This window comes from Rhinolophus hipposideros (assembly GCF_964194185.1).
Source record: "Rhinolophus hipposideros genome assembly, chromosome: 12".
NCBI classification, from domain to species: Eukaryota; Metazoa; Chordata; class Mammalia; order Chiroptera; family Rhinolophidae; genus Rhinolophus; species Rhinolophus hipposideros.
The window spans coordinates 10890715-10915211 of NC_138058.1; the positions used below are offsets into that span (position 1 = coordinate 10890715).

Consider the following 24497-nt stretch of genomic DNA (forward strand, 5'->3'; position numbering starts at 1 on the left):
GAAGAGAAAGCAAAATTTAGGGTAAGTGATATACTAGATGCAATGTTTTCTATTTCAAGAGAATATGAATTTTAGGAAATACATAAACTTGAAAATATAAGTTAAATAGAATATTTTGGGGGAAAAATACAAATTAGCAAAGTTGACGAAAGAAGAAATGGACAATAACCAAGAAATAAATTGCAAAAGGTACCAAAGAATTGCCATTCTAAAAGTTTCTAGGACTACATGATTTTACTGATTGTAAGTTCCAAACTTTCAAGGAAGAGATCATTCTTATACTATTTAAACTTTTCTAAAACACTATGAAAAGGTAAAACTCTATCCAATTTATTATTTTAAGCCAAGACCACCATGCTACAAAACCTGCCAAAAATTGCCCCAAAGTACAAAATAGGGAAATGTAAATATATATCAAGTTCACCAGTAAATATAGTTCCTTCCAAATTCCTAAATAAATACCAGGAAGCTAATTTCAATATATTAATAGAATCAGTTCCACAATCAAAAAAACTTGAAAAGGGTGGCATATGTTCTATTGGAGAAAAATTAGAAAACATAGGAAAGTTGAAAAATATTCAGTCCTCATATTTCTACCACCCAAAAATATCCACAGTTAACATTTGAGTATATATCCTTCTAGTGTTTTTTCTGTATGTATAAATGTTTAATGTAATTATGATCATGCTGCTTTGTAGCCAACAGGGAAAGACCACACGCATATACCCTGTAAGGTTAGGTCAGGTCCTCAACTTATCTGTCAAAGGATAGAGAAGCACAGCTGAGGCAAAGGTGCCTCACAGAACAGGTGCACCGTACATTATCACAGATCCCCAGGTACCCCTCGAGGGTGCTCACACGTCAATCCCTTGATGCTTGGACCTCACAGAACTAGTCTGGAAGATTTACATAATCTGTGTGTTTAATAATCCCATGTAAGAGCATGTGTGTAGACATGGGGACCCTCGGATTCTTAAGAAAGCCAGTGTCAGCAAAACCCCATCCTCTCCCAGGGAAAAAGCAGAGTCAAAATTTAGGTATTCCTGATCAATTTCTGTGCCCTCAGATGACTGGCATACTGAAAAGCCCACTTCCTCCAAATATACTGTGAGAATTGTTCACAATAGAAAGTATTCTGCTAATGTGTTTATAATGACTACATACTGCTGAAAAGTAGTCTTTCATAAAAGTGTATCATTATTTATTTAATCCCCTATGGTTGAGCACTCTGGTTGTTTAAAAATGCTTTCCTATTGCAAATAACATAAGAGCATATATCCTTGTAGATAAATGTTTTGAAATGTCCCTGATTATTTTCATAGGGTACATTTCTGGAAGTAGAATCTCAGCTATGTCTCTTCTTAGGGACCTTATTGTCCTCACCTATAAAGTGGCATAATAATACTTACCCTATAAGGAGGCAACAAAGGCATAAAGTAACAAAAATAATCCTGGGGGCCTGGGGTCTTGAGGGAGGGAGGTATTGTCTATTGTCCTGAGTCATTGTTTTGTGTATGAATATAACTGTTTTCCTCCCTTTGGGTACTGGGTGCTCCACTCTGACTTATGGAGCTTTTCTTTGGTTTTTCTAGATGAAAAATGTGCAACTTTTGCATTGTCAACAAGCACTATTGGACCTTGCTTTATAGTTTTCATAGCTTATTTCATCTATTCTTTATGATTCCAAACTGTGTCTGATGGTTACAGTTTTTTTCCTTGGAGAAGTCTGGACCAGCTGACTCCTCTGTTCCATGCCCTGTACATGACTGGGTGTCTGTCACCTCCCTCCTCCCCAAATACACACACACATGCACACACAAGTGCTATCACTCTGATGTACTGGCACAAAGTGGACTGTTAACAAATGTCACAGCAATATCATCTCTTACCCCCATGCCATTTACTCTTAACATAACTTTTAAAGTACTCACCTTTTTGTCCTTAACAATTTTACAGCCTCATTTCACTTGAGTCATTTTTCTCACAAGGGTATATGCATCATTAGTGACACATGTTCTTTCTAGCTTTGAACACACAGTTATAAAACCTAAGCTTCATTTCCACAATCAGGGTTTTTAAGTAAATGAATTAATGCCTAATTTGACTGGGTGATAAAATGGGCAGGGATTTGTAGCAAAGACCTGCATGATTCCTTCATCAGCCTTTGAGACAACCAGGGCAGAAGGTTGGAAATATTGAGAGAGGGTTCCTTTCCAGTTGATAAATGTCAAGTGGATGGACCTGTTCTGGGACAAGATACTGATGTACTTTTCTCTGTTCCTCTTGCTAAGTACAGCTAAAATCATATATATATGATTTATATATAGAGAGAGAGAGAGAAAGAGAGAGAGGGAGAGGGAGAGGGAGAGAGAAAGAGATCTAACATAAGACTGAAAGGTGGAGAAAAGGTAGATATCACTAGGGACTTCAGGCCCTAGGAAAGACATGACAATGAGTTCCCTGGGTTTTCTTTTTTCCTCAAATAGCCCAGAGTGACTGCTAGAGAAGTTGGCAACCTGGAATTGCCAGTAGGCACAGATTTTTTTAAGCACCCCAGGAAATCCAGCTCTCTCTCGTCAAAAAATAAATAAAAATAAAAAAACAGGAAATGGGTATCCTAGAAAAAAAAGAAAACGTTTAGACAATAACTGCTCTATTCCAGCCAACCACCATAGAAAGAAAAAGAAAAGTGGCCCATGTCCATCAGCACATCTTTGGGAAACATCGATGTACTTGCATGCTTGCCCAGTTGTAAGGAGAGACCCTGTGCGTCCTTGCCGGTCTGGTGTTAGTGGAGACCTGCTAAAACAAGCAGACTTTTTTTTAAAATCTAAAGTCTTATAATACCAAAAATGTTCAATATACAATAGAAAATCATTAATCATACCAAGAACCTGGAAAAATCTCAACTTGAATGAGAAAAGACAGTCAACAAATACTGAAATGACATAAATATTAGAATTATCTGATAAGGACTTTAAAGGAGCCATTATAAAATGCTTCAACAAGCAATTAAGAATATACCTGAAACAAATGCAAAAATTGTCTCAGCAAAGAAAGAGAAGATGTAAAGAAGATTCAAATGGAAATTTTAGAACTGAAAAATACAATAACTGAATTTTTTTAATACAATGAATGAGATCAACAATAGAATGAAGAGAAAAGAAGGAAGAACATGTCAGCCTGAAGATGGAACAATAAAAATTGCAATATGAAAAACAGAAAAATAAACTAAAGAAAAGAAAAAGGACAGAGCCTCAATATCCTGTAAGTCTATAACAAAAGACCTAACATTTGTGTCCTCAGAGTCCCAGAAGAGGAGAAATAGTGTGGGGCTAAAAAATTATTCAGAGTAATATTGGCTAAAAATTGTCCAAGTTTTGCAAAAGACATAAATCTACATATTCAAGAAGCTGAGCAAACCCCAAACAATAAACCCAAATAAATTCATGCCAAGATACATTATAGTCAAACCTCTGAAAACAAAAGACAAAAAATATCTTGAAAGCAGTGAGAAATGAACAACGCCTTACTGTAGGGGTGAAACAATGAAAACAATTTGAATGACACTGGATTCGAAACCATAGAGGCCAGAAGGAAATAGCACATCATTTTTCAAGTGTTGAAAGAAAAGAACTGTCAACCCCAAAATTCTATATTCACTAAAAATTTCCTTCAGGAATGAAGGACAAATGGAGACATACTGAGGTGAAGGAAAACTAACAGCATTTGTCACCAGCAGTCCTACCCAAAAAGAATGGCTAAAGGAAGTTCTTGAAACAGAAAAGAAATTGTAAACGAAGGAACCTTGATAAAAATCAATGATAATCAAGAAGGAAAAGGAACCAATGAAAAGGGTAAAACTAGGGAAAATACAATAAATTTCCCTTCTCTTGGGTTTTCTAAAGGTGTTTGACAGTTGAAGGAAAATTTGAAACATTGTTTGATGTGGCTCTCAATCTATATAGAAGAAATACTTAAGACAATTAAGGAGGCAAGGTTTCTACACTTCCCTCAAACTGGTAAAATGACAATACCAATAGATCATGATAAGTTATGTGTAATATAGCATCTAGAAAAAAGATTTAAAACTCTGTACAAAGATATGCATTCAAAAACACTGTAAGTAAATCAAAATATAATTGTATTCTATGTTTTTATAATTCTGCTTCATTCTGGTGGTTGCCAGAGGTTAAGGGGGTGGTGGGAGAAATTGGGGAGCTGTTTTTGTTTTGTTTTTTAGTTTCAATAAATTGAATTTAAATATGTACTCACACACACATACATACACACACACACACACACATACATACGTTATTCTAAAACATGTTTTAAAGAACAGGAAGGCAGGAAGAAGAAAACAGCAATCAAACAAAACAAAAAGTAAAGTGGCAGATTTAAGCTCTAACAATATCAATGACTATGTTAAATGTAAAAGGCCTAAATTTACCAATTAAAACGCAGATTGGTAGGGAGGATTAAACAAATAACCCAAGTACGTGTTGTCTGCAAGAAACTCATTTCAAATAAAATGGTACAGGTATGTTAAAAGTAAAAGGATGGAAGATATATATCATGAAGACATTAATGAAAAGAAAGCCAGAATGGCTGTATCACTATCGGATAAAGTAGACATCAGAGCAAAGGAAATTACCAGGGACATAATGGGACATTACATAATGGTAAAAGAGTCAAGCCAGCAAAAAGACATAATATTCCTTTTTTTAAAATATTACTAATTTTTTTTCAGTTACAGTTGACATTCAATATATTGTTTTATATTAATTTTACGTGATCTTATTTTATATTAATTTCAGGTGCACAGCATAGTGGTTAGACATTTATATAATTTATGCAGTGATTTCCCCCTAATTAGCCTAGTATCCATCTGACATTATACATAGTTGTTGCAACATTACTGACTATATTCTCTATGCTGTACTTTACATCCCCCTGACTGTTTTGTGACTACCAATTTGTACTTCTTAATCCCTTCATCCTTTTCACTCAGACATAACATTCTTAAATGTGTATGCACCAAACAACAGAGCTGAAAAATACATTAACCAAAACTGATAAAATTGAAAGTTTCTTTAAAACATAGACATGCACTTATCATTCAGCTTAGCTGTCATTCTTTGCTTGGGATTTGTCCCAGAGAAATGAACATATATGTGCACACGGAAACCTATACACAAACACTCATGGTAGACATATCTGTAATAGCCAAAAACTAAAAACGACCACAATGTCCCTCATTGGTTGAATGGTGAAACAATGAGCAAATGGTTAAACATCCAAACCATGGAACCAATAAAAAATAACTAGCTGTTGATATTTATGACTTAACATGATTGTATGACTTAACAGCTTGGATGGATCTCTGGACATTGTGTTGAATGGGGGGAAAAACGCATCTCAAAAGGATACATACTATGATATTTAAATCATATCTCATTTTAAAAAGATGCACATGATATGACTCCATTTTAAAATGACAAAATTTTAGAGATGGAAAACAGATTAATAGTTCCCAGGGGTTAGGGATAGGTGAGGCTGAGAGACAGGTGTGACTCTAAAGGGGGAGGTAGCATGAGGGAGGTCCTTGTGGTGATGGGACAGTTCAGTATCTTGACTGTGGTGGTGGTGACTTGAATCTGCACACGTGATAAAATGACAGAACCATACACACATTGTACCATTGTCAGTTTTCTACTTTTGATACTATACCATAGTTACGTACGATGGAGCCACTCGAGAAGCTGAGTGAGGGCTACATGAGACATCTCTACTATTTTACAGCTCCTGGTGGATCAGTAATTACTTCAGATTTTAAATAAGGGGGCTGAGAGAGTGCATGGATGTGGTTAACCTCTTGTTTGTTCCTGCTAATCTAAATCCCTAAGGGAGTAAAAACTCCTGGTTGTTGTCCATCGCTTTTAAGTGGAACCATCTGAGGCTTTCAGAATGTGTAATAATAGAACAGAGCTCAGGGGTCTCAAACTGGTGCTCCACAGGCCTCATCTGCCCTACATTGCTAAAATTTCATTGCTAAAATACAGTGGAACTTCTCATTGTTAGAACTTCTCAAATTAGGTATTAGCATTTTAAAAATCAGGAGATTGGCTATAAACACCAAGATTTGGGGCTGCCTCTAGAAAATCAAAGGACTTGGTAACACTGGGGTCTCCGTTCCATGTGGCAAAGATGCTGGCATGGGGAGTAGTGTTAGACCACATGGGGCTCTCCAGTTTGACACTTTCACCACCTTGGAGCCAAGGGTCCACTATCATTTATCTTCACGTGTTAGGTATTTGGGTTTTTTTCATACCTGGACACTTCACTCATGTATGCTATCATGTTTCCCCGAAAATAAGACCTAGCCGGACAGTCAGCTCTAATGCATCTTTTGGAGCAAAAATTAGTATAAAATCCGGTATTACATTATATTATATTATACTATACTATATTATACCCAGTCTTATATAATATTAAAATAAGACTGGGTGTTATATTAATTTTTGCTCCAATAGACACATTAGAGCTGATTGTCCGGTTAGGTCTTATTTTGGGGGAAACACGCTACTTTCCTGGCCCCTGTAGATTTCCAGTTTGCAATCTGTAATATAGATGGTAGCTTTCTAAAGGTTTCAGTTTTATGAAATCCTAGACAGCACCAAGCAACAGAAAAAAATACCTGTGTTGTATATAAACATCTCATTGGCTAGTATAACAAAATACATGGACTTACACAACTGTATCAAGAATCATTTTTCTTTTATTAAGTCAATCAATATTTGTTGAGAGTCTGTTTATGCCAGATCTTCTGCTACCTTTGGGGAATGAATACAAGGATAAATTAGATAATTCATATCCTTAATATGGTAAGGGCTCCAACAGAGAAATGGGCAATGTGCTAGGAGCCCAGGGAAGAAACATCCATTATGTGTGGGGAAATTGGCAAAAACTTCACAGAATAAGATAGCATTGCAACTCAGTCCTGGAGAGTGAGTAGGAAATAACCAGAAGAAGAAAGGGAGAAAGAATTGTCTAGCACAGGAAATGGCATGAGCAAAGGCACCCAGCTATACCCAAAAATTGTCAAAATGATGATAAATTGTCATGGCTGAGCTTTAGAGATGGACCCGCTGAGGCTAAGCTGGAGCTGTGATTGAGGCCAGACCATGAAGAGCTCCAAAAGCCACGTTTCAAAGAACAATTGTTCCTGGTGGTAATGCAGAGCAAACAAAAATGTTAGATCGGAACCAACGGTCCTATCAGTTTTGCTTTTTGGAAGGGAATTCCAGCAACAGTGAACCTTCTGATGCCAACTTTTACCATTTTTCACTTCTCGTAATGTGGTTATAGGTTTAGATCAATTTATATCAACAAAGATGCTTTCCATGCAGGACTGCTGTTGCCAGGGGACTGATGACAGTTTGCGAGTCACGCATTTGTTGAGTTCATTCTGTGGGCCGATGGAGGAGGTGCTGTAGCCTCTTCCATAATATTATTTGGCCAAGACCAGTACAGTGCCCACAGGAGGCGAGGCACCATGCTGGGCGTCACAGCATCCACACCATGCCAACCAGGCAGACAGCCTGCCTCCTAGCTACTTGTTGGTTGAAAGCTTGCGGACAACTGTGGGTATTTATCCAGGCCCCACAATACACTTGGCAGGCAGGAGCACCCTTGACTATGAGAGCCAGGATTTGTCATTTAGGTTCCAGATCTTTTCTTTTACTGTCTGTATTCAGATTTATCCCAGGCCAGATTCTGAAAGGAGTATGTTTCTGTAGTCAAAGGAAGGAACACAGCAAACAGGTCATTTAGAGTAAAGCCAGGACTCTCTCAAAGGTGTACTTGGTCTTCACCACTCACAGAACCAGCAAAACATTTTATGAAATCAAAATACAGAAATTAAATACACCATCCAAAAGAGAACTGGGCTTAAATTACAGCAGATTAAATTTAGAGAACATTGAAATATTCTCTGAAAGGAAGAAGTGTTAAAATTGGAAGAGTACAGAGGTGCTGAAATCCCCTTAAATATTTTTTATTGGAAAAAAGAAACTGTGACCTTTTTGAAAGGTTAAGTGGAAAAAAAAACTCACCCAATGATGGATTTTTTTTTCTATTGGTTTTTTTTTTTTATTATTCAGCAATCACATGGGAACGACTGCTATGTCCCAGGCACTGTGCTAAGTTGGGTGACAACAAGACTTATTCCGTGATCTCACTGATGTTTTCATGTCTGCAGACTCAATGGCACCATGTTCCTGGAATGGCATAGGGTCTAAGAACTCTCCTAAAAATTATTGAAGGCTGTGTCATCATGTCAACCAATCTATGTTATCCTTTCAGGCAAAAGTTAAAATTTTTTAATTTAAATTTTTTTACTACCTTTGGTACAGCAATATGACAACTAGTTGGCACACTAAAGTTTCCCTTTTAAATATATACAGCGTATTTTTCTTTCAGGAAGGTCTTTCCAATAAGTCTTTTTCATCTTCTTGATTCTGTGACCCCAGAGAGTGCTGCTGGCTGAGCTGAGCCAATCTTTTTATTAGCACTAGTCTGTGTGTGATGACCACCTGGTTCTCTCGTCTTTACTCTGCCACCCTCCAACGGAAGCACAGCAGCCTCGTGTGCTCACGACAAGAGTGGTCATTACACTGAGGCCGAACCACCAGTCCCCCTCCCCAAGGACCCACACAAAGACTAGTTAATGTATGTAGGGTAGTTCTCTTGATCTCACAACTGGAGCCACCAGAGCCCTTCAGGCTAGGGGTGTGTAACATAGATTCTTTCTGGTGACATTTTCTCTACCTGGACCACAGAAACACGAACATATTCAATCCTGACCCCAGAGGCATCATAAGCCCCACAGCCCTTACAAGCAAAGCGTGAAGAAAAACCTAAAACTCTTGGCTCTCTCAACTGTTTTATAAAGCAAATAATAGTTATCCCACTAAAACTCATTTGAAGTGTATTTCCTGTTTTAAGGAAGGAAATCATGAAAGCCTAAGGCTTTTCTACTGAGCTAGATCTGATCCAAGATTCTGTCTCTTTGGGCCAGTGTCTCATTCCTGTAGGACAGGCATTTGGAAAAGGCAGGCCGTGCTGGTGAATGGACGTCTTCCCGGAAGTTAGAGTGGTGCTTTTCCAAAGGCAGGCAGCCACTTTGTGGTGCGAGCCCCGGGGCACCACAGACGTTACTGCTTCTGCGCTCACACGTGCACACACCACAGCTTCATCACAGGGGCTTCGTTGTTTGAGCTGAAGCAGGTGGGCTGTAGTGCCCTGTGATCAAAGCCTTTGGCCGTCATACAATACCAATCAGAATGCTGATTATTCATCTTAACTTCCCAGTCTTCGGCAGTGTCACCCAAAGTACCGTGGGGGCGGACATATCCTTTCCTCCACCATGTGTTGCTTCACTTTGGGAGGTTTGGGGGTTTGGTCTTGTGACCGGGGCGCTGGGGGGGATTGTTGGAGTTTAGTTCATAAGGGAAGAAAGCGATATTACAGCCCTTTGGCCACTAACCTTCCCCTTCCCTGCCTCTGTCTAAAGAGCCAGGATTCCTCACTCAACACCAGACATAAATGAGAGGCTGCCAAAGAAATCACTTCAGCTCAGGCAAGACATAAATGTGCAGATGTTGTCTGATGTTGAAGAGTTTTGTCACATAGTAGGTATGGACCATGACATGATATTGGTGGTGGACAGAAAAACCACTATGGAAGGTTATATTTCAACATGTTCTTTCCCTGACCCTGCAGTTCCAGAAGGTGCTTTTATTTCCAGATATATCCTGCAAGACAGTTTCTTGTCTTTTCATTCTTCTAGAAGCCAGGCTCCAATGAGTATTAACCCCCTCACTGCCCTCACACTGAGGATTTATGAGAATCCGTCCGTGGGCAAAGCTTTTTTTTTGTTTTTTGGTCAAAGATTTGAGGGGAGGGTAAAAAGGGCCCTTTACCTCGTCCAGGCTGCTTTGCACTTGAGACCCTAAACCCTGGCAAGCCCCCCAGCCCATGGCCTTCACTAATATTCAGTCCTATTGAAGCAGTAGTCACATTTGAAAAGGACAAGCAACTATCTGCTGATTCAACATAAAAGAAAACGTAGTCACTGCATTTTCTGGGTTTAGAATTTGACCTCAAAAAAACAAATTCAGGTGTGTTTCAATGCAATTAATACAGACTTTGCAGATGTTGAATATTATGTGAGTACTAAAACTTTTTTTGGCTCACACTCTCTTTGGGGTGGATGTGTACTATTTGAAGTTTTGTGGTAAATTAATTACCATTCGAAAGTGTCCATTTTTCCTGTTCTCTTTGAGTATATAATTGGAGTATATAATTTCCTGGCAAATTCCAGTGTGGGTGGGAACATCAAGTATCATTTGAAATGCTATTGCTCTAGGCCACTGTACTGGGGTTGAATTTTAAAGCCTGAAATATATAAAAATGTGTAAGTAATGGATCTTCATTAATAAAGGACTCAAAGGAAGATGACTGTTTGTTTAGCAAGCCAGCTCCTATAAGGGAGACAGCCCTCGAGTCTGTGAGCAGGAAGAGGTGGGCAGCCAGACTGTAACTTTGCCGGTCCTGCGGTCTCCAGAACCTTCCAGCAGGCCATGAAAGCACAGAGCAAAATACTGTGTGCGTCCTCACAGTCTACGTCCGAAAATAAAGCAAACAGACATTTTCATTTTTTTATAAAATATTTCAAGCATTTTGGATTTCCTTGCAGTTTTGTAGATGATTAGATTTGGGGTGCCTTGGAAAAGCCATTCCCAACAACAGCAGCAAAATAGAAATAGTCATTCTGGAATAACACCACCTCCCCTTCTAAAATGGCCACGCAAAGAACACATGCCCGACCACCAAGGGGCACCAACTTTCACTCCCAATTTTATTTAATACTTCTTTTAACCGTTAGAATGCTTTTGACCTTGGTGATCACTCTTCATGGGCCAAGGGATGGTTGGCGGAGGTGTGGCCTGGGCCCCCCGTCTGCTGTGCTGGAGTGCCAGCATGCTCGGTGCTGTCGTGTTTGCTCACTTGGCTTTCCTTCCCTGTCTTTCCCGGGGGCCCTGTGGGCGGGCAGCGCTGTCGTCCAGCAGGCCAACTGCAGAGCCTCGGTGCCTCCCAGCAAGGGCAGCGGCAGCAGCAGCAGCGGCAGCAGCTCGTCCAGCGACTCGGAGAGCAGCTCCGGATCAGACTCCGACACCGAGAGCAGTTCCAGTGAGAGCGAGGGCACTGCCCACTACTCCAGCCCCGAGGTAAGACCTGTACTGGCCCCCGAGCCCTGACGGCTTCTGCCCCGTGGACTCTGGGCTGTGACAGCCGGGACCCCTGCGGCCACCACCCCTGGGCAGCCTGTCAGGGTTTGTTTGGACATCATTTCCCTCACTCTGTCCCCTCCCCACAGGTCTCCTAATCACACAGCTTCCTTGGGAGTATAGAAACTTCATCTTTCGTTGTCCAAAAAGCTCTCTCCTGACTTCCAGAAATTTCCAAATATGCTATAAAACCCCTGACTGGAAATACCCTATGGATCAAGTCTCCCTAAGGGTCAGCGAGGAAGTAACCAGCGAGGGAAGTTTACCGCCTGGGAAATGGGGTCGCCCATAAATCACAGGGAAAGGAGTTTTTATGGGTTAAACATGGTTATAATCTTACTTTTTTTGCAGTTTGTCACGGATTAGAAGAACAAGAGCTATAAATATTAATAAAACTTTCTTAACTGTGTTTTCTTTGTGAAAATATAAAAAGAAAAATTAGCATCAACCTACAAATAATAAGGAAACGTTTGATAGCTATAATGAGTATCTGTGCGGAAGATTTAGGTGCCTCATATAAAAACATTATAAGGCACCAATAAAAACAGTGCTATTTCTACTTCAAAGGGGAAAGGGGAAAAATAAAGAGTAATTCAGAGCATGGAGATTCTTGGGAGAGGGTTGGGAGCCAATTTCTCAAGTCCATGTATCTGTAGGAGTAGACTCTGAGTTCTAAGGAAGGAATAAAATAGTTTCCTCTTGAGTATATAAACCTTTGGCATTACCATGGGTAGTAAGATTTAACTTTTTGCCTAAAATCCTCTTTACCACTTGGGGCCCACATTTCTAAATAGCTCTGAAATAAAACCAAAGCCCCTGAGGCAAACCACTATGGTGAGAGGGGAGCACAACTTCTGCTTCCATCTTTTCTACCTGTGCCTTCGGATGTTATCACACCCGAAAGCAGTGGTGTTTTCATCTGAAGTCCTTCGAGTTTATTCCCTTAAATTCCCTCGGATTTTTCCCCTTCCGGTGTCCTCTCAGGAAGCTGGGGCTTTGGGCAGGATCCCTGAGAAACCCAGGGACAGAATATTTCCCCACATTCCTCATTTCTCCTCCAGCACCTTTCTGCTCTGCACCAAAAGCTCTCCACTCATCCTGAAATAAGCCATCTCTGCAACACTTTTCTCTCCATTCCGTGAGGCTTATGTCCTCTGCCATTTTTATCTATCTATCTATCTATCTATCTATCTATCTATCCTTTATTAATGAAAATCCATTACTTATACATTTAGATCCACTATCTATCTACCTACCTACCTACCTGTAGTAGAGGGAAGGCCCTTTGCACCTTTAACCTATAAAAGCCAGAGGTTGCTATAACCCTGACTCTTCCCGGAAACTAAAGTATGATTCCTTCTTTATAATTTCATTTATTCATTCATTCACTCATTCAGTATTCATTCAACAAATATTTATTGAGCATTTGCCACCAACATGGTGCTTGGCTCCAGGGTACAACAATTATTTGACAGGAAAGGTCTTCATAGAACTGGCATAACAATGGGAGTAATTTGAAACAAACAAACAAAAAATACAGGAGTTCAATCTAATGGAGGACTTAAACAGGATTCTTCAAAGTCAGCTTTATGCTATAATTTGTTAAGAAACTCCAGAGTAGTAGTATAAGAAATAACTGGGTTCCAGGGACGTTGCAACAGCCAAGGAGGAGAGTGGATGGGGACAAAAAGTGTATCTATGAAGACCCCCCCAGGCTTTTCTTTGTGACTTTGAAGGTTAAATTCATGAATGTTGAGTCTTATTTTCCTGCTGAACTGTGACTTCTAGAGCTCATGAATGAAGCTGAAAGTAGCCTAAGAAAAGTAGTTCTAAGGTGCTTTAAGCAAATTCTTTCTAAATGTCACTGAGATAATTACAAAGATTTAAACCCCTTGGTGATGAAAGGAAGCTCTTGTCATTTCTTCCAGCAGCTGTCAGAGGCCCCTGGCTAAGGAGAGGGAGCACGAGTCTAAGAAAGCCAGCCTAAAAGTTTAGGTTGCCTGAGGCCACATCTAGTTTTTAATTCCTTGCTTCTCTCTGCGGAGACAATGCAAAAGTGGCAAGGGAGTTGTTAGCCCTGCTGCCCACCACTTCTTTCTGCTGGAAAGAAATGTATGAGTGGGAATAAAAGTCAGGTGTCTCTTAACATTTTCCCCAAGATTAATGCAGACACACGCCCTTTGGAAACAAAGCACCTTTGCAGAATGAAAATCGCAAAGCAGGGAAGTAGCATTTTCCGGCTGGCTGTCCACAGTGTCACTGTTTCTCTCTGACTGCACTGGCCCACGTCACCTTACAGACAGCAGTGAGGCTTGTTTTCCTGACCCCCACCTGACAGGGGGGCTCCGTAGAGCCCCACACCTCACATTCCACTGTGCACACCAGTTTATTCTGCTTTGAAGCAAAGTGTTTCTGGCTGTCACTTCCCCTACTGGTAACATCCTGATGGGGGGAGGAAGGAGAGCGGCAGGTAGGGGGGGATAGAAGGAGACCCTCATGAGGTTCCAAGGCACCTGCATTCTCCCCTTCAATGTGCCAGCACTGAAAACTTGTGGGGCTTCACTGAGTTTCATCTGAACTGTTCTTGATGGCTGTGGTTGTAAAAAACCACTGCATTTCAGCTGAACCTCCAAAGTAGTATATACAATGCCATATATGCGAGCTAGCATAGAAGAACCACTGCAAACACTACCGTGTTTCCCTGAAAATAAGACCGGGTCTTACGTTAATTTTTGCTACAAAAGACGCATTATGGTGTATTTTTAGGGGATGTCTTATTAATTGTTCATGTACAACAATCTACATTAATTCAAATACAGTCATGTCATCGACTTCTGGAACATCGTCATAACGTACTAAATGTGTCCGTCTGGCTGATGATCTTAGCTGGGGCTTATTTTGGGGGTAGGTCTTCTTTACAGAGAAACATGGTATTTCCATCCCCGCAGATCTCCTCTCGATTGCCCAATGTGGAGGGCCTTGTTGTTCTTGGCCTAATCTTTCCTGGCATCGTACATCCTGTCATGTCAAAGCGCCTTCCCCCTCAGCCAGCACATGGAGCTCCCCCAACCTGTGTTCCCCACATCAGAGGTACTACATGGAGGAAAAAAGAGCCTGGTCCCATGATTTTGAGGCGTGCCGAGATTAAGTAGGTTTAACCCATCTCTTTATACTAGGGCTTCACCCAGCCCTTAATGTTGCTCAGGTAAGCTGTGTTTTCCACTGTGCATTTCCCTTAACTGACCATGGAAATCAGCAGAAGTGTGATACAAGTTATTCAGTGACCCAACAAGTTTCTCCTTAATGAGGTGTCCATGGGGTACATGGCAGTGGGTGCTGTGAAGGATGGAAATGAAGCAGGAACTACAGTGCACGGTGGACGCTTAGGCATGAATACAGAGATTAATCGCGGAGGAGAATCGTGGCTGAAAATATAAAGCAGCGAGCAAGCAAACAAAACACTGAGCAGAACCTGGTAGACGGCTCAGGAGGTTGACCATACCAGCAGCATGCCCGTGGACGTTGCAAGCCCTGAATTTGCCCCCCTTCACTGCCACTTTTCACATTTAACTTCCTTAGCCACAATTGCCTCCTCCCCGGAATGGCAGATATTCCTCTGCGGCCTAATCTGTGAGGACGTCCTGAGTAATAAATAATACAATTTGATTATCAAATTGTATCCACTACGAGTTGTGCTTAGTAGGAGCAGAGTCATGGCAATCTGCCTCCCTAACCTATGACAGACATTGCAAAGGACACAAAGAAACAGACCCAGCACCCACCTAAAAGAAGTGTTTGGCAAAATTAAGACATTGAGTTCTGACAATTAAGTTCGTGAACTTAATTGCAACAATGTTGCTAACCTGTTTTGATATCAGAGGAATTATTCATTATGAATTTGTACCAACTGGACAAACAGTTAACCAAGTGTATGTACTATTTGGAAGTGCTGAAAAGGCTGCGTGAAAAAGACGACCTGAACTTTTCGCCAACAATTCATGGCTCTTGCATCATGACAATGCGCCAGCTCACAGGGCACTGTCTGTGAGGGAGTTTTTAGCCAGTAAACAAATAACCATATTGGAATACCCTCCCTACTCACCTGATCTGACCCCCAATGCTTCTTTCTTTACCCGAAGATAAAGGAAATATTGAAAAGAAGACATCTTGATGCCATTCAGGACATCAAGGGTAACATAATATGACAACAGCTCTGATGGCCATTCCAGAAAAAGAGTTCCAAAATTGCTTTGAAGGACTAGGTGCTGGTGTCAGTGCATAGCTTCCCAAGGGGAGTATTAATATTTCGAAGGTGACTGTAGTGATATTCAGCTATGAGGTATGTAGCACTTTTTCTAGGATGCGTTCGCAAACTTAATTGTCAGACGTCATATACACATGAAACAGATATGAACAAGAAAAGGCTGTGCCTTTGAGGATAATAAAGGGCAAAGATATCGTTTGGAGAGTTAGTGGTATTCTCCCCAAATCAGACCTAATTAGATCATTTTAGGTTGAAGACTGACATTTCTCAAAGGCATGAGGTGCCCCTTCCATGAAGCTTTGCCAGACAGTGATGGGAGCTCAGGTGAGGCAGCAGGAGAAAGAACCTGGTATTTCAACCTCGACAAATACGGGTTTCGTCTCCCTGGTGCCTGACAGCTCTGCAGCTTTGGACATGTCGCTTAACCTCTTTGAGCCTCACCTACAGACTAGGACTGGTAGTATTTCTCACCGGCGTGGATTAAATTAGATGCCATATGTGCAGTGGGAGGTACGTTGCGGGTGTTGCACAGTGGAAGACAACTGACTGTAAGACGATGAATGCCCTTGAACACCAGCCCGAGGAATTTGGATTTCCTTTGAGAGGCAGTAGGAGGTCTTCGCAGATCCTTGAGAAAGGAAGTGTGATTTAGTGATGTGTTGAAAATGATACTTCAGACTGATTTCTTCAGCTGTGAAATGCAGAAAAAAATGACCCTAAAGCACATCAGGCAATGGGCCCGATACTAAATTTATTAAATTTTCCCCTCCGCTGTTAACGCTCCCACCAGGAAGTCTTAGCGCGAATCTCCCTGTGTGCAGCTGTGTTTTCGCTCCAGGCAATCATCTGTGTGCTCTCGCCTCAGAAATGTGAACTGAGGAAGACTGGGGACGGTAGAGGGAAGGAGAGGTAGTGTTAAACATGGTGGTAGGGCCAGTGTGAATGGTATACTCTGCCTTAAATGTTTGCCCCTTCTCCCAGTATAGGTCCCCTTTCTGCAAGAGGCCCTTCAGCATCCATTCCTATTTACTGAAGCTGAAGCAAAAAAGTCACTGACTCGTCGGTGGTCACATAGTGAGAGAAATGGGGGCGGGAGAAGACAATATCAGAAGCCATAAATTGTTTGCCACCAAATTAGCTCTCGGCCACACTCAGCTAGTTTCAGGGAAGGTGGGAGCTTCCCCTTGACAAAAGCTGTTCCGTGGCCCACTTTCTCCAGTGCATGCATCTGCTATCGTTGTATATGTTTCATGTGCTCTCTTTCTCTGGAGAAGCCAAAGTAAAGCGAGGTCAGATTTACCTATAACCACTCAAGGGCACCGAAAAGATAGATCTTTTTGTTCTTTTGCATCTTACTCTAGTGCCCTGGTCCTTCTGGTACATGAAAACAAACAGCACAATTCAGATCAGACACCAGACTCCCCGTTGGGGCCATGAGGTTTTCCCTTCCCATACCTGTGTCCCAGAGTGAAGCTTTTCCATCCCAGATCCCCAGGGCAAGAGCCTTGGATCCTCATGCTGGCCTCCAAGGAAGTGTTACTTGTCCTTCCCAGTCATTGGACACCATGCTGGGGTTCCCTGAAGTGCAGTTGGTCTCATCAGTTTTGGAAGAATTAGCAGGATGTCCATGGTCCCTGCCATAAGCTCTAGTGCCTGGCACCCATACTCTGTGTCCTCTCCGTCTTGGCCCCAAGCTCTTCTGGCCCATCAGACAGTTCCCATCTCCCTGAGCTACGCCCCAGACTTCCCCAGACTCAGCCAGGACCCCTGTGTCTAAGACCCTGCCCTCTCTTCACTCCCTTCATGTGGTTATACCTCAAGCTCTGCTCTTAATATGGACCTCACTATTGAAAAGCAGATCTTGAAACATAAAAGTGAGCTTTTGGAAATTATTATGTTAAAAAAAAGTTTTTCTCCTACAAGGGAGCCTGGCTTGCTCTAGATTTTAACCAATTATATTGGAAATGCAATATCTTCTTTATTTTAGGCTGGTATATAGTCTCCCTTTGAAACAATGGATGCCACAATCAGAAGGTGGGAGGCTGTAGAGAAAAATACATCACCTTAATCACTCAAAATATTTCCCCCATCTTACATATAGTCACACATTGAAAACCACTCTGTCTGCACTTCCACACTTGTATACCTCTTTTCTATTAATAATCGTAGATGCTGGATAAATCGACTTTTATTAGAAATCAACCGTTCAAGCATTTACTCCCCGTAAAATCATCAGTTCTTAACCTTTTTATGAGACGTAGGACTATGGCCTTCTCCTGGAAAAATGCATCTACACAACGTTTCATATTCTGTTTTGGGGGCATTCAGTGACAAACCAATCTATGGGGCAGAGTTTGAAACCTGTCATATCCATGATTTGCTCTAAGTCAGCAAAACTGCTTACCGGAAAGGTCTCCATCGTCATTTCCATGTCTGAAACATTTCTGGCAAAGCAGGTTGAGGATGGGCTAACCAAGTTCAGCTGCCAGAGCCCACAGGGCATACACCCGGTCCCTTGAAAATAGGAGTTCTGTACCACTAAACAATGGTATACCGTCTTCCCAAAGTTACTGCTTCTACTCGTAAACAACTACGCCCCACTTGCCTTCACCACATAAACTATATGTTAATTCTTTGTGGGATTATATAGATTCCACTTATCCCCCACTTCTAATTCCCCCAAAAATGTTAGGTCTTAGAAAAAAATGAGTGCTGTAACACTCAGGGCCCTCAGACAGTTCCCCAGTTAACTTTTGTGGGATCTCAAGTTTATGTATGTATGTATGTATAATTATTAAAAATATACATTGTATAACACTCAGAAGTGCTAGAAGTGGGTTCTAATGAAGCACAGTGCCATCCACGAATTTTTCCTAATAGGCTTCAAAGAACGGCGCTGACATTTAAGTGCCCTGGGACACGAAAGGGCCACCACCCCACATCCTGTTGCCCGCTGAGAGCTGCCCCACACCCTTGCTGTGCCCATGTTCCTTTGCTTCCAGGCCACGCGTTTTCTGCTCACACACCTAAAGGAGTAAGTGAAGATAAGAGCAGCCGTGCCCTTTTAAGTGAGTCTGTAATAAAAGATGTTTTGTTTGTTGCTGGTTTTCTGCTTTTAGGCGGAGCCTGCGTCCTCGAACAAGTGGCAGCTGGATAAATGGCTCAACAAAGTTAATCCCCACAAGCCTCCCATTCTGATCCAAAATGAAAGCCACGGGCCGGAGAGTAATCAGTACTACCCCGCCGGGAAAGACCAAGTGCAGGACTGCGGGAAACTCCCCGACGGGTGCCAAACCGGCCTGAGAGAGAAGGACAAGGGCGCCTGCAAGGAGGAGCAGAGGCCAAGGACAGCGAACAAGGCCCCCGGCACGAAAGGTGTGAAGCAGAAGTCCCCGCCCGCGGCCGTGGCCGTGGCTGTCACTGCAGCCGCCCCACCGCCTGCGGTCCCCGGTGCGCCACCCGAGAGCGCACCCGCGCGAAGGTCTGCGGGCAAGAAGCCCCCCAGGCGCACGGAGAGAACCTCGGCTGGCGACAGCACCAACTGCCACCGGCCTGAGGAGCCCGCGGATGCCCTGGGGGCTGGCACGGCCATCCCTGCGGAGCCCAGCAAAGCCAGGCCCTGCGGCAATAGCAGAACGAGCCACCGCAAGGAGCTGCGCGCCTCAGTCACCTGCGAGAAGCGCCGCACGCGTGGACTGAGCAGGATCGTCCCCAAGTCCAAGGAGTTCATCGAGACAGAGTCCTCGTCTTCGTCCTCCTCCTCGGACTCGGACCTGGAGTCAGAGCAGGAGGTGTACCCTCTGGCCAAAGCGCAGGCGGTGGCCACCGCTGCCTCCACGAGTGAACAGAGACTCAAGGAGGCTGCCAGCAACATCGGCGGTGGCAGTGGGACGCGCGCTTCTGTGGGCTCCATCAACGCCAGGACCACCAGTGACATCGCCAAGGAGCTGGAGGAGCAGTTCTACACGCTCGTCCCCTTCGGCCGCAATGAACTTCTCTCCCCCCTGAAGGACAGTGACGAGGTCAGGTCTCTGTGGGTCAAAATTGACCTGACCCTTCTGTCCAGGATCCCAGAACACCTGCCCCCGGAGCCGGGCGTCTTGAGTGCTCCTGCAGCCAAGGACGCTGAAAGCGCACCACCCAGCCATCCAGCCGACACACCCGTGGAAAAGGCTTTGCCAAAGTCCAAGAGGAAACGCAAGGTAGGCTTGGGGCTGAGGGCCTGGCCGGGAAGGAGGGCTGTCCCTGCACCTTTGGGTGAGGTAGTGGAGCGCGAGTCCCCTGCTAGTCTGGCATGTCCTTACTCAGCGAGCATTCCTCTAGTACCTTACACTGACCGGATGCTGTTGTGAGTACTTGACATACAGTGAGTCAGTTAAGTCCTTAGAACCGCCCAGGGAGGGAAGTACCATTATGACCCCCATTTTATGGTTCTCGATTAATGATTCCTGTCCCACTGCATGTTGAAGTAGGCATACAGGAAATGTTTATCAAGTGTGCTGAGGCAAGCTGGAGGTTGCGGGGCCTGTAGAAAAGCAAAACACGGTGTGAACCCCATTCTTTGATGGAAGGGAAGAGGTGACGTTGGCATCAGAGAACCAGCCGCCGTTTTTCCCGGTGCTGTAGATCAAGGAGAGCGTCACAGAGTGCACACACGCAAACCCGGATGGTCTAGCCCACTGCACACGTAGGCTGTGTGGTCCAGCCTACTGCTCCCGGGCTACGAGCCGGTACAGCACGTACTGCACAAAACAACACAGGATTCAGTCCAGCACCAGAGAAAGTGGTGCAGTCAAGAGACATGGTGAACAGGAGATGTCCGAGGCTGCGGCCGGCGTCACACGGCATTCTGTTTTAGCAAACGTTTTTATAAGTAGAAAGAATGTACTCTAAAATAACGATAAAAAGTATAACATGGTAAATATAGTCGTATATTATCAAGTAGCATGTACTGTACATAGCGTATGTGCTAGGCTTTCATACGACTGGCAGCGCAGTAGGTTGGTTCACACCCACATGACCACAAACATGACAAATGCCTTGTGCTGTGACATTAGGACAGCTACAGTGACACTAGGCGATAGGAATTTTTCTGCCCCGTGATAATCTTATGGGACGACTGTCATATCTGTGCTCCATGGTTGACGAAAACGTTATGTGGCACGTGAGTGTAATCAGAGGGTCAGGCATTAAATTGCATCAAATGCGGAAAAGGGGGAACAAGGGAAGCACGGGAGTGAGAAAGGCAGTTCAAGTACAGGGAGAGCTGGAGACACCTCATCTGGAAGCAGACCCAAATGCTCAGCAGTTTTTGAAGATTTTTGAACATGAGAGTAACTTCATCATAAATTAAAGCCAATTTTGAGGCTTTTTATCCCCTCCTATTATCATACCTTCAAAAGTAACTTGGACCACAGTGAAAAATACAATGGGGGACAAACCGCAGGTTGCAGTAATTGTGGATGGTTCCAAATTTAGGGCAAAATCATTAACAGTTAACACACATGTACGTCCCTATGAGGGATGCTATTCTCAGCATTCTGTATTAAAGCGTTTCGTTCTTACAACTTTATGAGGCAAATACTATTATCATGCCCATGTTACAGATGAGGAAACTGAGGCAAAGAGGTTAAAGCGACTCGCCTCAGGTTCACTAGGTGATCGGGGACAGATTCAAAAATGAACTGAGGTTGTCTGACTGAGGGTCTTACAATAAGAAATCAGCCTGAGATTTGTGTAGCCCTTATCCCAGGGCCCCTGCTCAGAAGGGCTCGTGCTTGCAGTTTCATGCTTGTGGTTGCCATCTTGAAAGTCTTCATTTTATCTTCGAGTTTGTGTTTGGTAAGTGAAGCATGATGGGACAGTAGAGCATGTGTGGGGGCATGTGGAGTTTGTCCCACGTGCAGTCCCCCTGTTCCCCGGACAGGTTCTACCTGCCCTGTGGCCTTGAGTATGCCTGGTCCTGTTGTAGGCTCCCTTCCCCATCTCCTTCCAGAGACGGGGCCAAGGGGCAGGCACAGTGAGGGCCGGGGTCAGGAGGGACATCTTGCCCAACCCCAATCCAAGCACTGAGGGGTCTCAGAGAGGAGACCGCAGTCCCCTAGGGTTGCCAGTTCACCTGGATTGGGGGGTGGGCCATGGAAAGGGGAAATGCCTGACTGGAGTTAGTGACCCCACTACAGGTGGGTTCCACAATTGGTGGGCAGTGGAAACCCTCTGCTGTTGGACCACACATGTGCCCATTCACAGGACAGGACCCCTGGGCACTTGAGTCTGTACTCACCCTCCCCCACCCCAGGTATCCTCACCCCTCAAGGAGCACAATATAAAACAGCAAATAAACACCACTGTAGCAAGTCAAGAGAGAGACTTTGAAAGACGGGAAAATGTTTCTACTTTAATACTTTATACAGTATTCTTCCTGATTTTCTAAAAAACAAAAAATTTGAAGTATAATTGACATAACATTATATTAGTATCTGGTGTACAATGTAATGATTCTGTATTTGTATCTAGTGCAACATGATCATCATAAAAAGTCCAATAAACATCCACCACTATACATACTGGTTTTTGCCATGTATGATGCACACATTTTTGCTCAAATTTGTGAGGGAAAAATAAGGATGTGCATTATACATGGGTAGTACTAAATCCATATCTATATAAATGTTTTAATTCTTTTATTTATGCTTATGAGTTAAAAGTGTAACTCTAGAAATCAATAACAATATCTTTATGCAAAATAATACCCTGGAATACGATAATTGGTTTTGTTGAACTTACGACAAACCTGCAACGACAAAGAGTTCTTGACCTTCTGTGATGCATAAATATCATAAATTTGTTACCAGTACATAAAATTTCTTGTCCCATAATATGTTAAGAAATAAATGCTAAAATTCCTTTATAATACAAAAAACAAGTACCTAAATGTAAACAAATAAAAATTTGAATTAAAAAATAAAAACAAAAGATTTTTTTCCCCTGAAAGTTTGGGCCAAAAACATGGGTATGCATTTTACACGGCAAAATACAATAGTTACAATATTTTTTCTCCAGATGAGAACTTTCAAGATCCACTTTCCGAGCTACTTTCAAATATGCAATACAGTAATTATGAGGTATGATCAAAACATACAGTGAATGCTTAAATTTAAAAAAAGTTATTACAGTAAAAGACACATTGCCATTAATGTCCCTCAGAATGCACCCTGTTGTTTCGAACACACTTATCCCATCGTTCTTGACACTTTCTGAAGCAGTCCTGGAAGTATTGTTTGATCACACCTCATATATAGTCTGATGAATTTTTTGTTTATTTCCATGTCTTGGCTATTGTAAATAATGCTGCAATGAACATGGGGGTGCATATATCTTTTAGTGTTCTCATTTTCTTCCAATGAATAACCAGAAGTAGAATTGCTGGGTTATAAGTGTATTGGCATGGATTTAACCCCTGGTTTTTCACAGAATGTGAAAGCATTCACAGGACTCTATAGGAGCAAAAAAAGATTTATTGAAAGTTAGACAGAGAGAGAGAACATTCTGTTTGGAAGAGAAATCCTGGCAAAAGGAGTGTTGTCAGGGCAGAGTCTGATAGGGACAGTAGTGCCAATGAGGAGTGTTGGGGTTTTATATTTTTCCGTGAAGGATGTAGGGTGCTTGTTAGCTTGCAGGAGAGCTGCCGTTACAATTATCTTCTCCTGGGAGCTGTCCTGTTCCCATCTATGATGGATGTCAGCTTGCAGGGGGTTGCTGTTGTGATTGGAAACTATTCTGTTCCCACCTATGAAGTGTTTCTGTTCCCACCTATGATGGATGTAAGGTGTTTGTCAGCTTGCAGGTGAAGTGCTAGCCAGGGGATTCAGAGCCAAGCAGTTAATTTTTAAGGTCTTTCCTGCGAGCTCACAAGCTCACTCCTGTTAATTCTTTGCTTGTGATTCCTGCCAGCTCACAAGCCCACTCCTGTTAACTCTTGTCTCATCAATAAGGTAGTTGTATTCTTAATTTTTTGAGGAATCTCCATACTGTTCCACAGTGGCTGCACTGTTTACATTCCCACCAACAGTGCACCAGGGTTCCCTTTTCTCCACATCCTCACCAACACTTGTTCTTTCTTGATGTATTGATGACAGCCATTCTGACAGGTGTGAGGAGATACTTCACTGTGGTTTTAATTTGCATTTCCCTGATGATTAGTGATGTTGAGCATCTTTTCATGTGTCTGTTGGCCAATTGTATGTCCTCTTTGGAAAAGTGTCTCTTTAGGACCTCTGCCCATTTTTAAATCAGATTGTCTGGCTTTTTTTTTTTTTTTTTTTTTTTGCTGTTGAGTTCTGCGAGTTCTTTATATGTTTTGAATATTAGCTCCATAGCAGACATATGGTTTGCAAAAACTTCCTCCCATTTCATAGGTGGCCTTTTCATTTTGTCGATGGTTTCCTTTGCTGTGCAGAAGCTTTTTAGTTTGATTTAGTCCCACTTGTTTATTTTTGCTATTCTTGCCTTTGCTTTTGGTGTCAAATACAAAAAAAATCATCACCAAGACAAGAATTTTTTCCTGCTTTTTGAACAAGGAGCCTAGCATTTTCATTTTGAGCTGAACCTGCAAATTATGTAGTCATCTCTGGCCTTCTGGGTGACCTTAATCAGGTGACCTTACCTTCTCTATACTTCATTTTCTTCATTTGTAAAATGGTGACAACCTTTGCAGGGGTGTTGTCATATTCAAACAATATAATTCAAGTAATACGGGTCAGCTCCCTACTTCCCTACCCCTCTTTCTTTCTGATGTCCTCTCGATACCCTGCCCCCAGCATTACTTTTGGATTGATTTATCCATCAATCCCCAGGTGATTAATTGATTAATGAATGAATCA

The 24497-nt window shown here is 42.5% G+C and overlaps 1 protein-coding gene across 7 annotated transcripts in view; it reads left to right on the plus strand.

Moving 5' to 3' along the window:
* Window positions 1-24497, plus strand: part of AFF3 (ALF transcription elongation factor 3) — a 499557-nt gene that overhangs the window by 441701 nt on the left and 33359 nt on the right. For all 7 annotated transcript variants that reach the window (XM_081069257.1, XM_081069258.1, XM_081069259.1 and 4 more), the window contains 2 exons: window positions 11117-11291; window positions 18735-19817. In XM_081069257.1, coding sequence (XP_080925383.1) covers window positions 11117-11291; window positions 18735-19817 — 1258 coding nt within the window. The remainder of the gene's footprint in view (window positions 1-11116; window positions 11292-18734; window positions 19818-24497) is intronic.